Source organism: Xiphophorus maculatus, chromosome 18 (assembly GCF_002775205.1).
Source record: "Xiphophorus maculatus strain JP 163 A chromosome 18, X_maculatus-5.0-male, whole genome shotgun sequence".
Taxonomy (NCBI): Eukaryota; Metazoa; Chordata; class Actinopteri; order Cyprinodontiformes; family Poeciliidae; genus Xiphophorus; species Xiphophorus maculatus.
The window spans coordinates 13,214,932-13,227,078 of NC_036460.1; the positions used below are offsets into that span (position 1 = coordinate 13,214,932).

The window sequence follows — 12,147 nt, forward strand, 5'->3', positions numbered from 1 at the left end:
TGTTTATTATTTAACACATTAAGAACCTTTCTGGTTTATGATTTTATTTATTTTTTTGTTACAGTAATAAAATAGGTTTTAATCTAAATATTCAGCTTCTGTCAGCTAGACTTTGTTCCGCATCAGAAAGATTTAGGTTTGCACTTGTGGTTCATACACAAGACAGTCTTTTTCTCTTTCTCTCTTGTTTACTGCGTAGTCCTATGGGAGTGAATGAAATGAACATGGGAGTAAAATTAGCGCTGCCAAAATGTGACACAGTAAAAGCGCTTGAAACGTTTGTGTTACTGTGATACATACAACAGAAATATATTGTTTTAATGTCTATTTCTGATTATCAATACTTAATATAGGCATCTGTATATAAGACAATTAGGCAATAATTTATATACAATTAGACTAACAATTACAGTTGAACACATCAAAAATCATTGTTCCCCAATCCCCAGCAAAAATGTAGCAATCTTTTCAATATTTTTAAAGTATTAGACCTTTGGCTCAGAAATCAATTTCTAATCTTCACAAATATTATATGTAAAGTAGAACCAAGAGGGGGTCTTTATTTCTTGCAGAAACAAACACATTTTTTAAGTCCAATGTGAGCTTACAAAATCCTCCCTTCAAACTGAAACAAAACCTGACAGTATTACTTGTTATAGAAAAACAAAATGTCTTCAGTCAGAGGTTTCTCCACAGCCACTGTAATACAGATTCTAACAGAAGATCCTTCCTGCCTAGAGCCATCTGCATCTGCAACAACATTTTGACAAAAATTGAATGAGTTATAACATTTAATTTCACCTCTGGGATTGATGAAGTACTTTAAAACTGAATTGAAATGAATTGAATTAAATATGAGGGCATTGTCACAGCCAGCAGAAGGTAGAACTGAAATTTATTGGTTTTCAAAATGACTAAGTACAAAAACACCTAAGAGTAGCTGTGCACAACTGTGATACAACAATTTTATAAAACGTTTCCAAAGGAACACAAATTGTGTGCAGTATGTATAGACTTAAACTATCTCTGCAAATACAAGTTTGAAAAGTTATGACAGACTTCAGATTATAGGTATTCCTATAGGACCAGACTGATAATACCCTAAATATAGCACCGCAACTACACTCGGAAGAACATGGGTATTAATTTTAATAACCTTTACCTGCTCTCAGTTTCTCCACATATTTATCTGTGTTATCTGGTCTTCATTATGCTGTTTGTTCACTAATGTTCAATATCAAATCTCTTAACACCTTCAGAATATAGCTGGATTTCCACTGAGATTAAAATAATAGAGATTAATATTATTTACCAATTAGGTGACTTCTAAAAGCTTTTGGGAGGACTGCATTTTATTTAAGGGAATCAGAATAGGACAAATGTGTCATAGTTTCAGAATTAAACTAGTAAAAATGTTTTACTAAAATTATTAATTTCTCAGAAAGTCACTCACAGTTATGTGCTGCTTTATGTTGATCTATTGCTTGACATCATAACAAATTAAATTGATGTTGTGAAATTTAAGAGCAATGTATACTTTAGTAAGCCCAGATGTTTAAGAAATCCCAGAAACTTTCACATTTTTTGAATCCAAAAATTAATAATGATCTGCATGAAGTTATTATATGTACAAGCTCAAGTTGCTTTCATAAATCAACCATCTGTTAAAATGTTTTTTTTTAAATGTCAAAAACAAATCAACTCAAATAAGCCACAAGAGCTACAGAAAATACAAAGCAGAACAAATGAGTTTCTGAGGTCTTATGTAAGACTGGAGTTTACACTTCCTTGAAATGAGCCTCATTTCCTGCTTGAAAGTCGGTATTCCTGCTCTTGAAGTCAGTGCTTTCCTGTAAATCAAATCCTAACATGTGTGTTTGTGTTCAGAAAAGTGTGAAGGGGCTGGATTAGTGTTTCACTTCCTTCCTCTGACGCCCCCTAGAGAAAAAAAAAGCAGCAAGAAAAGCGAAAACCGAAAATGATCCCTGGCAGTCACAGAAATAGCAAAGGCTAAGAGAAAGGCTGAAAATGGTTTGAATAAACAGGTCATGTTAAGTTAAAAGAGTGCTCGACTGTCAGATTATTTCAGTGGACCACAACATGGAGACTTGATCTTTACAAGGGAACTGAGATTTTGCGCTTACTGAACAGCAGCATTGTTTATTTTTCCAGACATGTATGCGTTTACCTTGCGTGTGATCAGCTGTCTGTGTATCCTTCAAGGAGGTAAGAACATTTTTCAACTCAGCCTAGTCTGAAAACGTGCATGCTGTCTTGTCACATTTCAAGCTACGTTTTGTATTTGGTTAGATTTTGTTGAGGAAGCTCCAGGAAATAAAACTGCAATTTTCCAAAGTAATGGTTGGTCGTCTTAGTAGTTGTATAATTTGACTAAGATGAATACATACTGTTCATAAAGCCATGATAAGTCAAAGTAAAGTTTTACTCTTATGTCACTTGTACTTGATATTTTTCCATATTATTTTAACAAATCAGGTGTTCTCTTTTGAAATTTAAAAATTCAGACTTTTTGAGATTATTCTTCATTAAATGATTAATTCATTTTAAGGCTTTTTTGTGGTTTAAGGAATATTAAACATATAGAAACCAAGTGTATGAGTAAAGTGAATGACTGCTGCCAATTTAGCTTTTTCAAACAAAATGCCCTTTATTAATCTAATTGAATGCTCTGTCATTTAGGTGTTTTTTCTGAAGAATGCAGTTATGGTGTATTTGGAAAACGTGAGACATTCTTGGTGCCTGCAGGGGGCAGTTTGTCTCTGTTCTGTGTGGTTCAACACTGTGGAGGTAACTGGACAGGCAACTGGAAAAGGCAAAATCTCACAACTTCAACCACTGTTGAAAACAGTGCAACGCACCGTGTCACCATTGGCCCAGTCAGTGCCAATCAAAGCAAACTACATTTAAAGATTTTGAGTGTTAGAGAGTCAGATGAAGGGTTTTACACATGCAATGTGAAATGGAGTGATGGAAGCCATGATGTAAGCCATTGGATGCAAGTGAATGTCACAAAAGGTATATACTCATTTGCATGTGCTAATCAAACATGGATCATGCATATTTTAGTCATTAGTGTTTGTGCATTGTTGTTCTTCTCTGTCATCCCCAACATGCAGGTGTTGCCTTTGAGAGAAAACCATTACACAGGGTTCTGGTCTGCACTGGCGCCTTTCTTTGTCTTCCTGTCATTTTGGGATTGGCTCGCTGCCTGAGTTCAGAGGTCAAGCAACAGCCACATCCCAGGATAGAGGTCTTACTTGCAGATGGACATAAAGATAGATCACATCAGCCTCCACAGCCTCCACCCCGACGCCCAGTACCAAAGAAACGCACTGCTCCTCCTCACAAAGGTATCTAACAATTTTAACTTTAGGAGTCTAAACCATAGAGGTGAGAAATTAATGTAAATGTAATGTTAATGTTGTCAGAGCTAAACTTTTATTTTGATTGAACTTTTACAGCTCCCTCACCATCCCAGCAAAAGCCAGAGGTAGGGGAAAGTATTGCCTTTGTAATGTGCAGTGCCACAAGTCTGTCTGCGGTGTATTTGATGTTGAAGAAGTTTCACATAGTTTTATTTCATCCTATATGTTACAGTTATTGTATGCAGACATTTCCCAAGATGCCCTGAGGAATCAAAAGGCTCAGAGAGAGCCAGTTGAACCCACTGTCTACTCATCTGTCAGGTTTTTCTGACAGCAGAAGACAGAAGACGGAGATATGGAGCAGTCGGGTCCAAAGGTCTGTGGTATAGGGTTAGGGTTAGATGAAGGCCCATTTATTTGGGCCTTCATCTATTTTTCCAGTTCTTGTTCTGTAGTGGAATGATCATATTGGACAGAACTTCAGTGATTCAGTGTCTTTGAGCCATCACCAAGATCCTGGCATCATTCTGGTTGGATGCAAAGCTTTCCATTAGAGGTGATAACTTGTTTAAATGAGATGGTTTTCTTGCACTGACCCAAATATTTATCATATCATAAGGGCTATCCAAGAAGCTCAGTGTCAGCCTACTTTGTACATTACAAAAGCAAGTTTAGGATTATTGTCCTGTCATAACTAATGCGCACAGGTTTCAACTGTCTAGCTGTTGATTTGAGGTAAAGTTAAATAACCTCGAGGTAGTTCTTAATTTTTATTAATTCCATTCAGCTAAGTTTTATTTATAGAGTACCGATTCACACCAAATGAATCATCTTGAGGCATTTTTTAATTAAAAATAAACATTTACTTTATTCTAGTGATCAAGCAGTACATTAAGCTCAGTAAATTATTCTAAGTAGTTTAAAAGGTTTCTATCTAAGGAAACCGAGCAGATTGCATTGAGTCATCAATTTCAAATTTTCACTCCTTCTGGACGAGCTTGCATTGAGTCGTTGACTTTACAGCAATCCCTCCTACAGAGCATGCATGTAGTGACAGCGAAGAGAATTAAACTCCCGTTAACAGGACAAAACCTCCAGCAGAACCTGGATCAGTACAAGCAGCCATCTGCCTCGACCGACTAGGGCAGTGGTCCCCAAACTACGGCCCGCGGGCCAGATGCGGCCCGCCTCCACATTTGGTCCGGCCCCCTGAACAATACCAGAGTATTTTCATATATGTGCATTTTTATTTGATAAGTTGGACTTTTGCAATAAAATAAATGTTAGTAATGAACTTTATTTATTATTAACTACTAGTTAGTAACTATTTTATACATGCATATAATTGACCCTAACCCTTTTTTTATGTGGAGAACCCAGTGTTATTTGGTTATTATTTATTTCATAAATAGTGTTATTTCCTAACTTTTGTTCTCTGAAGAATCCAGAAAAGGTTATTTGATTGTGCTTTCTGAAAAACAATACATTTTTATGTTTAGCACTCTTACAATCGTCACACTTTTTCTGTTACAAACTGACCCCGGCCCCCCCATCAGAGAAGGGACAAGTTATGTGGCCCTCACAGGAGAAAGTTTGGGGACCCCTGGACTAGGGGTTCGACAGAGCAGAATCCACAAGAAGAAACAAATGAAATGATGTCGGATTATTTTTTATATTCATTATTTCATCAACGTTTTACAATCTACGATGTAAGAAAAACATACTGCCACCCCCATGGTTGATACCTGGTATGGTAGTGTTAGGCTTACCGCCCCCAATATGACTGATCTGAATGTTCATCTTGGCATTATGTTCAAATATTCAGTGTGTGTTGATGTTAAACTTGTTTTTCTGTGAATAGTGACACTGGTGTCTTTATGGTAGAGCACTGGTTATTCCTGAGTTGTTATTGAACATCCTAACCAATTGATTTCCATCTGAGGGTGAAAGTTTGAGTTTGATCTACTTCCAAAAATTAATTAAGTGTATTTTATAAATTATGTGTATTGTGTGGACACATTGAAAAAAGTAAAAAAAAACAACAAAAAAAAAAAAACACATATGGCACAAAATACAACATTTTATTGTAGAATAAATTCTCAGTGGCACATTACATAACCAAATATACATATACGTTATTTAGACATTTCTTAAATTAATATATCTTCATTTTATAATTTTGCTTTAATTAATTAGCATATTCTGCAGTGATTTGTTTGTACATGACATCAATGCAAAAGAAGTTAGTATAATAAATTAAGCATGTCAACAGAGAAAAAGACTGCAGGACATTTTTGGGCAATACCGCTACAAATAAAATGATAAACAGAACTTCCTGTTTCTTCTGTCCCTGCTCTCCTTACACGAGGTAATTGGTGGCCTATCCCATTTCAAAATTATGTGCTAGTTTAGGCATATTAAAACATACATTTCAAGTAACTTCATCCAGAGCAACTTCCCAAGACGTTAAAACTCAATAAACGAGGACATTTGCAATGTGTGTGAACTTTGAAACTTTAGTTTGCTAAGCCATCTTCAACTTCACCAATAGTTTCCTGTGCAGTAAAACACAATATTCATCCAAACACTTTCTAGTTTGGTCACATTAAAAACACAGAAGTCAATGTTGAAGTCTAATGCTAATGTTAACATGTCGATAGCTAGCTGACAATCACAGAAGATTCATGGCCCCGTTGTGCTTGAGAGAAACTATCTTTGCAACTTAAGGGTTTGAAACCATAGCTACGATGGCATTAAACGCAAATGACAAGACTGTAATTCACATTAAAAGTAATTTCTATAAAAGGTGGTTCAAAGGCCTGGTGGAGCATATCTTTCAAGTCGTCTTCAACGATTCCCTCACTGGCAAACTTCCCTGCTAAAAATACCCCCCAAAAACAAGCACCACAGAGCAAGTATGCTGATACACCAAGCTAGCAAGCTTCAATGGAAGGTACACGGAGGTGAAATGTTTTTTAGTAAGTGCAATGTCTTTTTGTCCCCTTCAGAAAATGTGGGTGTAGTTTGGCTTCCCACAAGCTGTGCTGTAACCAGATCCAGGAACTTGTCATCCTCTCACACAGTGAGAGATTGAACACACAAGCAGAGAAAAAAGGGCTTTGGAGAGATTGTAAGGTGCAGCTTGGGCTAAAATAAGCTTGTGGCTAAAATGTGCTGGCAGTGTCTCCTACTGTGTCTAACCAGGGTGTTGTGGATCACCCCGACAGATATAGAAATGCTGGGAGACATCTTTAGAGTGCTGCGGACACAATGCAATGGGTACCAAGGTTACAAAAGCGTCTCCAAAAATCATAGCTGTTTTCTAAAAAAGCGTTAATATTCATAACGAAGAAGTTCAGGCTCCACAGTTCCACAAGGCTTTGCTACTGTAAGTAGACTATACATTAGGTCTTTGTGAATGTGGGAGAGTCTCTGCTCACTGTTTCTTTTCTCAAAGCACAAGAGGAACTGCTTGCAGACATACCATTGAAGGGTAAAGGTAAAGGAATATCCTGCGGTCTGTCGTTGGTTCCACAGAGTGCTCAACAGTTGGCTGGATGAGGACTAACAGTTCGGCCATAAACTTGTACACTGGTTTGAAAGATGGTGTCTAAGAAAAAGCTGAGGCGCAGTCTACAGCCTGCCCTACACTCACAGTTTTACAGCCATGCCAAGACCGTCAAGTGATAGGAACAACAAGAGTTATGCTGCAGCTAGATTCAAGCAGCTAAAAGTTGCTTCAAAGACAGTGAACGTGTATGAGCTGCTTTTCTTCACTTACACTCACAGTTATATCAGTATGTCTATGGTGTGCAGGATCTCCTGTGCAGCTCTAGTCAGATTAGCCTTTTGCTTATGGTTATAAGAAAAGGCTGCACAAATGTTTTACTTTTCTGGTGATGTTGTGATTTAGTCAACTTCCTCAGAATCACGCTGCTTCTTCACTGAGGAAGTCTGATGCTTTTTCCTTCCCCAAATCTACTCAGACTGAAAGAGAGAGAGAAAGGAGAGAGAAATCAATAAAAACAGCAGCTTCTTCCATGCTGCTTTGTTATATTTTTCTATTTTGTTTTTGTTATTGAACATTTTCTGTTATGAAAATCTGATAATACACTCCAAACCCTTGCTGATAAACACAATTGCTATCATTTGGGGTCTATTTGAGACTTACAGCTGTGGATGAGTGGCTCATTTTGTCAAAGCGGAACTTCAAACTTGACCTGGGTGATGTTTTCCCTTTTCCATCTGCAGAATATAAGCATAAACAAAAACTGGCAACCATTTCTTTTTAACTAGTTTTCCTCTCACTAGATCAAATTTACAATTTACCTGTTGGACTGCGGCACATGATGACAGGCGTACCCGATCCCTGGCTGTCGATGCTCAGGGCGGGACTGAAGGCAGAGGTGGATGTGATGGATGGATGACTGACCTATAAGGAAGAAGCAAACGCATCATAATGTTGTAAAGAAAAAGGCACTGAACAATAGTGACTGAAAAGAATCAATTATTTAAATTTTGCCCACTCTGAAGGCAACGCATGGGATAGCTACTAATAATTAATATTCTAATGTGTTTAACTTTACAGAAAAATGGAGAAAAAGGAGCATCTGAAGAGGGACTTTTAACATAAAAAAATCACATTATTCAACATATGTATCATTGCACATATGCAACCCTTTTAAAAAAAGCTAGATTCCTATTTGCTAAAGTGCTGATAAGATCTTTTAAATGTGACCCAGACAAGATAAATATCTTAATGTTCTAATCAAATGTAACAGAGGAAATTTGTCCTGTGCATTAAAAGCTTGGATCTGCACCTCCTTCAACGCAATTTGTAATACTTGGTGCCTTAAATTACTCTGACAATTCTAATCTCACAAGGTGCCATTTTTAAGCAGCATGTCTCACATAAAATTACTGCTACAATGACAAGAGGTGTCACCTGAGCCAAGGAACATGAGAAGATTTGCATTACGGTACTTCAAATTATAAGCTGACATTTAATTCCTACTATTATGCACTTCTGAGCAATTATGGACTTTTTCCACCTTTAAAAGCTTTTTCACCCCTCTTAGCCTCCCGATTTGTTACAAATGTGTATTTTTCCATTTTAAAATGTTCCCATTTCTTTTTTATATTAATTCCCAGAGTTTTCCACGTCAACCGTGGATGAAATAAATGTTCTACCCACTGTCTCCAGCTCCTCCAGAGCTTCTGTTTCCCCCGTGGTGCTGCTGAAGCTGCTGGTGCTAGACGAAGAGCGAGAGATGTTGGGCCTACAGCTGCTGCCGCTGCTGCACTCCTTGTGCTTAATGAAAGGCCTGTTGATGGACAAGCAACAGAGGACCAAGCATGTGGTTAAGATGACACTCTTTAAATTTGCCATAGTTAACCCTAGAACACAATTGTAATTTTATATAATTTTTTTAAAAAAAATCAAGTTTTAGCTTCAAGGTGACCTTTCTTTGTTGGGGCAGATCTCAGGTGAGCTGGGATTGGATGATGTCTCTGACCTCACCTCTTGGGAATGCTGGCAGATCTCTGCTGGTTTATGATCACTGCAGACAAACCACGACCACACAGCTTGAACCTTTCCACATTTTGTCACAATACCACCACAAAATGTATGAATGCTTATGTTTATCGTTTTTTTTTAAATTTATGCAATCGCCCAGCAGAAATTGTGCATAATTGGGAATTAGAAGGCAAAAGAGAGACATGTTTTTAGAATGCAATTAAACACAATTTCAAAAACAGACCTGTATTTGTATTCAACCCCTATACAACAATTGTAAAATTTTTCTTTGGCAAAAAAAACAAACAAACAAAACAAAACAGGAAATGAAAAGATTAAAAATGTAGAGAACTGACCTGCGTGTGTGTTTGTCTGATGGAGCGTCTGTGCTGGAGTGGAGACGTGGGAAGAGGCCTGAGCGCCGTTTCACTGGGCTCTTTAAAGGAGATTTGGCTGACAGAACAGGAGGCTGGAGATCACAGATGATAAATTAATACCTTACTTTAAAAAAAAAGAAGAAAGAAAGCTTCACCACCACTCTAAATATAAATGCTGTAAAGGCCTAATTTGATCAAGCTAACAACAGAACTAATATCTAATGAATCGTTACATGGAAACTCTAAGGCATGAAAACTCTAACACAATCACAGTCTGGCAATCAAATTTCTGCAGGTTTTCACAAGGAAGCTAACAAAGAAAGCTCTGTTAGTCACACGGTAACAGTTAGATCTCGTTCTTCTCTCTCTCTCACTCTTTATTATTAATTCACTTACAGTGAAGGTGCTCTTTGTGCATTCACTGGTGCTTTGTGGCAATCCCCCGCCACTGAGGCTGGCAGGGACCCCACCTGCCACCCCGGGGCTCCGGTGACGATGAGAACCCACCACGGTCTCCATGGAATGGCTCCTGACGCGCATGGCCCTCTGATATGCGAACAAGGAAGCAAAACAAGGAGTGGATCAGAGAAAAGTAGTGAGGAACAAACTGATGCAGATTGGTAGACAAAAGGTTGTTGCAAGGGAACGACGTGGAGGGACAGCATGAGAATGTATTTACAAATTATGTCCACCAGAGGGCAGCATTCTCAATGGAAGATGTAATGAGCAGCATAGTTGGAAATGTGGGTTTCTCTTTTTTGTTGATTTCATATTTTCATACCTAGTCCTGAAACTTTCAGAAATATTAACATAAGAACATCAAAACCTCATATTCTTAGAAAGCATGAACACTACAACTCAAACAGTACAACAATCTTTTTTTATTGTAAAATTATAATCTTCTCATTCATTTACAGTAATACAGACAGGTGATAAACTGCCAGAGCAATGAGAGCAATGAGAATAGCCCCTCCTGGGATTGTCTGCACAAACTGCAAAGCAGCAGATATCCACAATCCCTGCAAAAAAGTCAGAGAGTCAAATCATCACCATGTTCACACATTTTGTCATCGCTACCTCTAACTGGTCCCATCGACCTCAGCTAATCTACACATGTGAACAAAGAAAATGGAATCAAAAAAGGGTAGAGAGTGGAAAGAGAAAGAAAAATACAAGCATGAACACTTCGGGGTGTTACATTCACACTCGGATGTAAGCACGTCTTCTCAGCCCCGACTGCACATTCTCTATATAGAGTTTAAGTCTTTGAGGACTGTGAAAAAGAGGCATCCATTGTGATAACAGTGGTTTCACACCTTAAGCCATGTTGCAGACCTGTGACATTTATCTGACCTAGGAGTGTAATGATGGTGATCAAATAAATGTCACAGAGCTGAGAAAAGATTGCCTGATGTACTTTTGTCTGGGTTTTATGTTCACCTTGAACGATTCGAGCAGACCTCCATGTCCGCCGTTCTCCAGCTTATCCTCCTCCCCAATCTGCCCGAGTCCCAGCACCGCCTGGCTCTGTCTGTGCAGCTCGTCATGCAGGTTATCCAGCAGGGCGGCCCGTGTGCGTCCCTGCAGTGAGTTCAGCCGCACACAAAAGCTGTTTAGGAAAAGGGTCTGCAGCTGCTGGATGAAGCTGAAAAGTAATTGGAGGGTGGGCTGTGGGGTTGGAGTGTGTGGCGTGCGTCACCTCCAGTTTGGCAAATTTGTCAGATTTGTAGCAGGCGTTCTCGGCATTGATCAGCTTTGTTAGCAGGAATTCTCGGAACTCAGGACCCTGATTGTGAAGATGCGGGGGGAAAAAAGAGACGAGGTAATAAAAAAAATGTATTGGTTTTTATCAAGTTTCTCAATCTTATCATTTTCTTAAATGCAATGTCATTTTAGTGAGAATAGTAGAAGGTACAACTAGTCTTTACACAAAGCAAGCAGCAAATTTAAGTCAAAATAAATTACCATTTAAATGAAAAAAGTCACCATAAACATTTAATCTGTTCTACGCTTCTCAGTTGGAATGACAGCAATAGATATTTACAAACACCAAATAGGAAAACTAAACACACTCCACAATACATAACACAAAACAGAAGAACATGCATAAAAACATTTCTTGTTATTGTCTAATTTTAGAGTACAATTTCATAGTTCATTCTCTTTTCATCAAATATAAAATATTTACAGTTTTGGAACATATTTCTAGTAGCTAAATAAATCCATCCTCACATACAGAAATGTCTGGTTATTTTTGGAGCATACTGGAATTCGCTCTGTTATTCATACTTAGTTGTGTATTCATCCACATAATTACATTGTAGCATGAAATATGTACGTTTTCAGTTTTATTTGATGGATTTCTCTTCTAAATGCCCATCACTCTGACAAGCTGCTAACTTGATTTATCCAGCAGAAATGCCCCCTGATTCACCACAGTGAGGTCACTCTCAGCCTGTTGTGGGTAATGAACCGAGTACTCCAGTCCGTCCACAGAAATGGCTCTACTTTGACAGTGACCATGAAGGCTTGCAGAGCTGCTGGCTAGTATTCTCTTTTTATTATTATGTTTTCTGGTTTCCAAACAGAGCACTTTAGTGGCACCCTAAAGGTTGGAAATATTGAGGAATGCATGACAGACAAGCAAGACAAAATATCTAATATTTATAACTTGCTGCATGTCTTAAGGTTTTATTGAAGTGAAAATACGGAATACTGTTAAATAGCAGGTTAATTTATTCTACAAATAAAGTTCAACTCTTTCCCTCACCTTCTTGAAGACGGGCGGGTTTGGGAGCGGAGGCCCGAAAGGAGGAACGTCTTCTCTTGCTGTAACAGACACCTGATGACACAACAGTCACTCAGA

The 12,147-nt window shown here is 38.1% G+C and overlaps 2 protein-coding genes across 11 annotated transcripts in view; one reads left to right on the plus strand and one right to left on the minus strand.

Moving 5' to 3' along the window:
• Positions 1 to 1,919: 1,919 nt before the first annotated feature.
• On the plus strand, positions 1,920 to 4,605 carry LOC111611923. Its single transcript, XM_023350921.1, has 5 exons — positions 1,920 to 2,226; positions 2,701 to 3,036; positions 3,138 to 3,371; positions 3,483 to 3,511; positions 3,619 to 4,605. The coding sequence occupies exons 1-5, from the start codon at positions 2,175 to 2,177 to the stop codon at positions 3,715 to 3,717; spliced, it is 750 nt and encodes a 249-aa protein (XP_023206689.1). The 5' UTR covers positions 1,920 to 2,174; the 3' UTR covers positions 3,718 to 4,605.
• Positions 4,606 to 5,446: 841 nt separating this feature from the next.
• The window catches only part of rap1gap2 (RAP1 GTPase activating protein 2), a 93,801-nt gene continuing 87,100 nt past the window's right edge, over positions 5,447 to 12,147 (minus strand). For all 10 annotated transcript variants that reach the window (XM_023351546.1, XM_014472086.2, XM_023351545.1 and 7 more), the window contains 10 exons: positions 12,052 to 12,123; positions 10,981 to 11,067; positions 10,722 to 10,862; positions 9,678 to 9,827; positions 9,261 to 9,373; positions 8,849 to 8,947; positions 8,581 to 8,710; positions 7,716 to 7,818; positions 7,558 to 7,631; positions 5,447 to 7,373 (listed from right to left, as the gene is read on the minus strand). In XM_023351546.1, the coding sequence (XP_023207314.1) occupies positions 7,365 to 7,373; positions 7,558 to 7,631; positions 7,716 to 7,818; positions 8,581 to 8,710; positions 8,849 to 8,947; positions 9,261 to 9,373; positions 9,678 to 9,827; positions 10,722 to 10,862; positions 10,981 to 11,067; positions 12,052 to 12,123 (978 nt within the window). In that variant the 3' untranslated portion in view covers positions 5,447 to 7,364. The remainder of the gene's footprint in view (positions 7,374 to 7,557; positions 7,632 to 7,715; positions 7,819 to 8,580; positions 8,711 to 8,848; positions 8,948 to 9,260; positions 9,374 to 9,677; positions 9,828 to 10,721; positions 10,863 to 10,980; positions 11,068 to 12,051; positions 12,124 to 12,147) is intronic.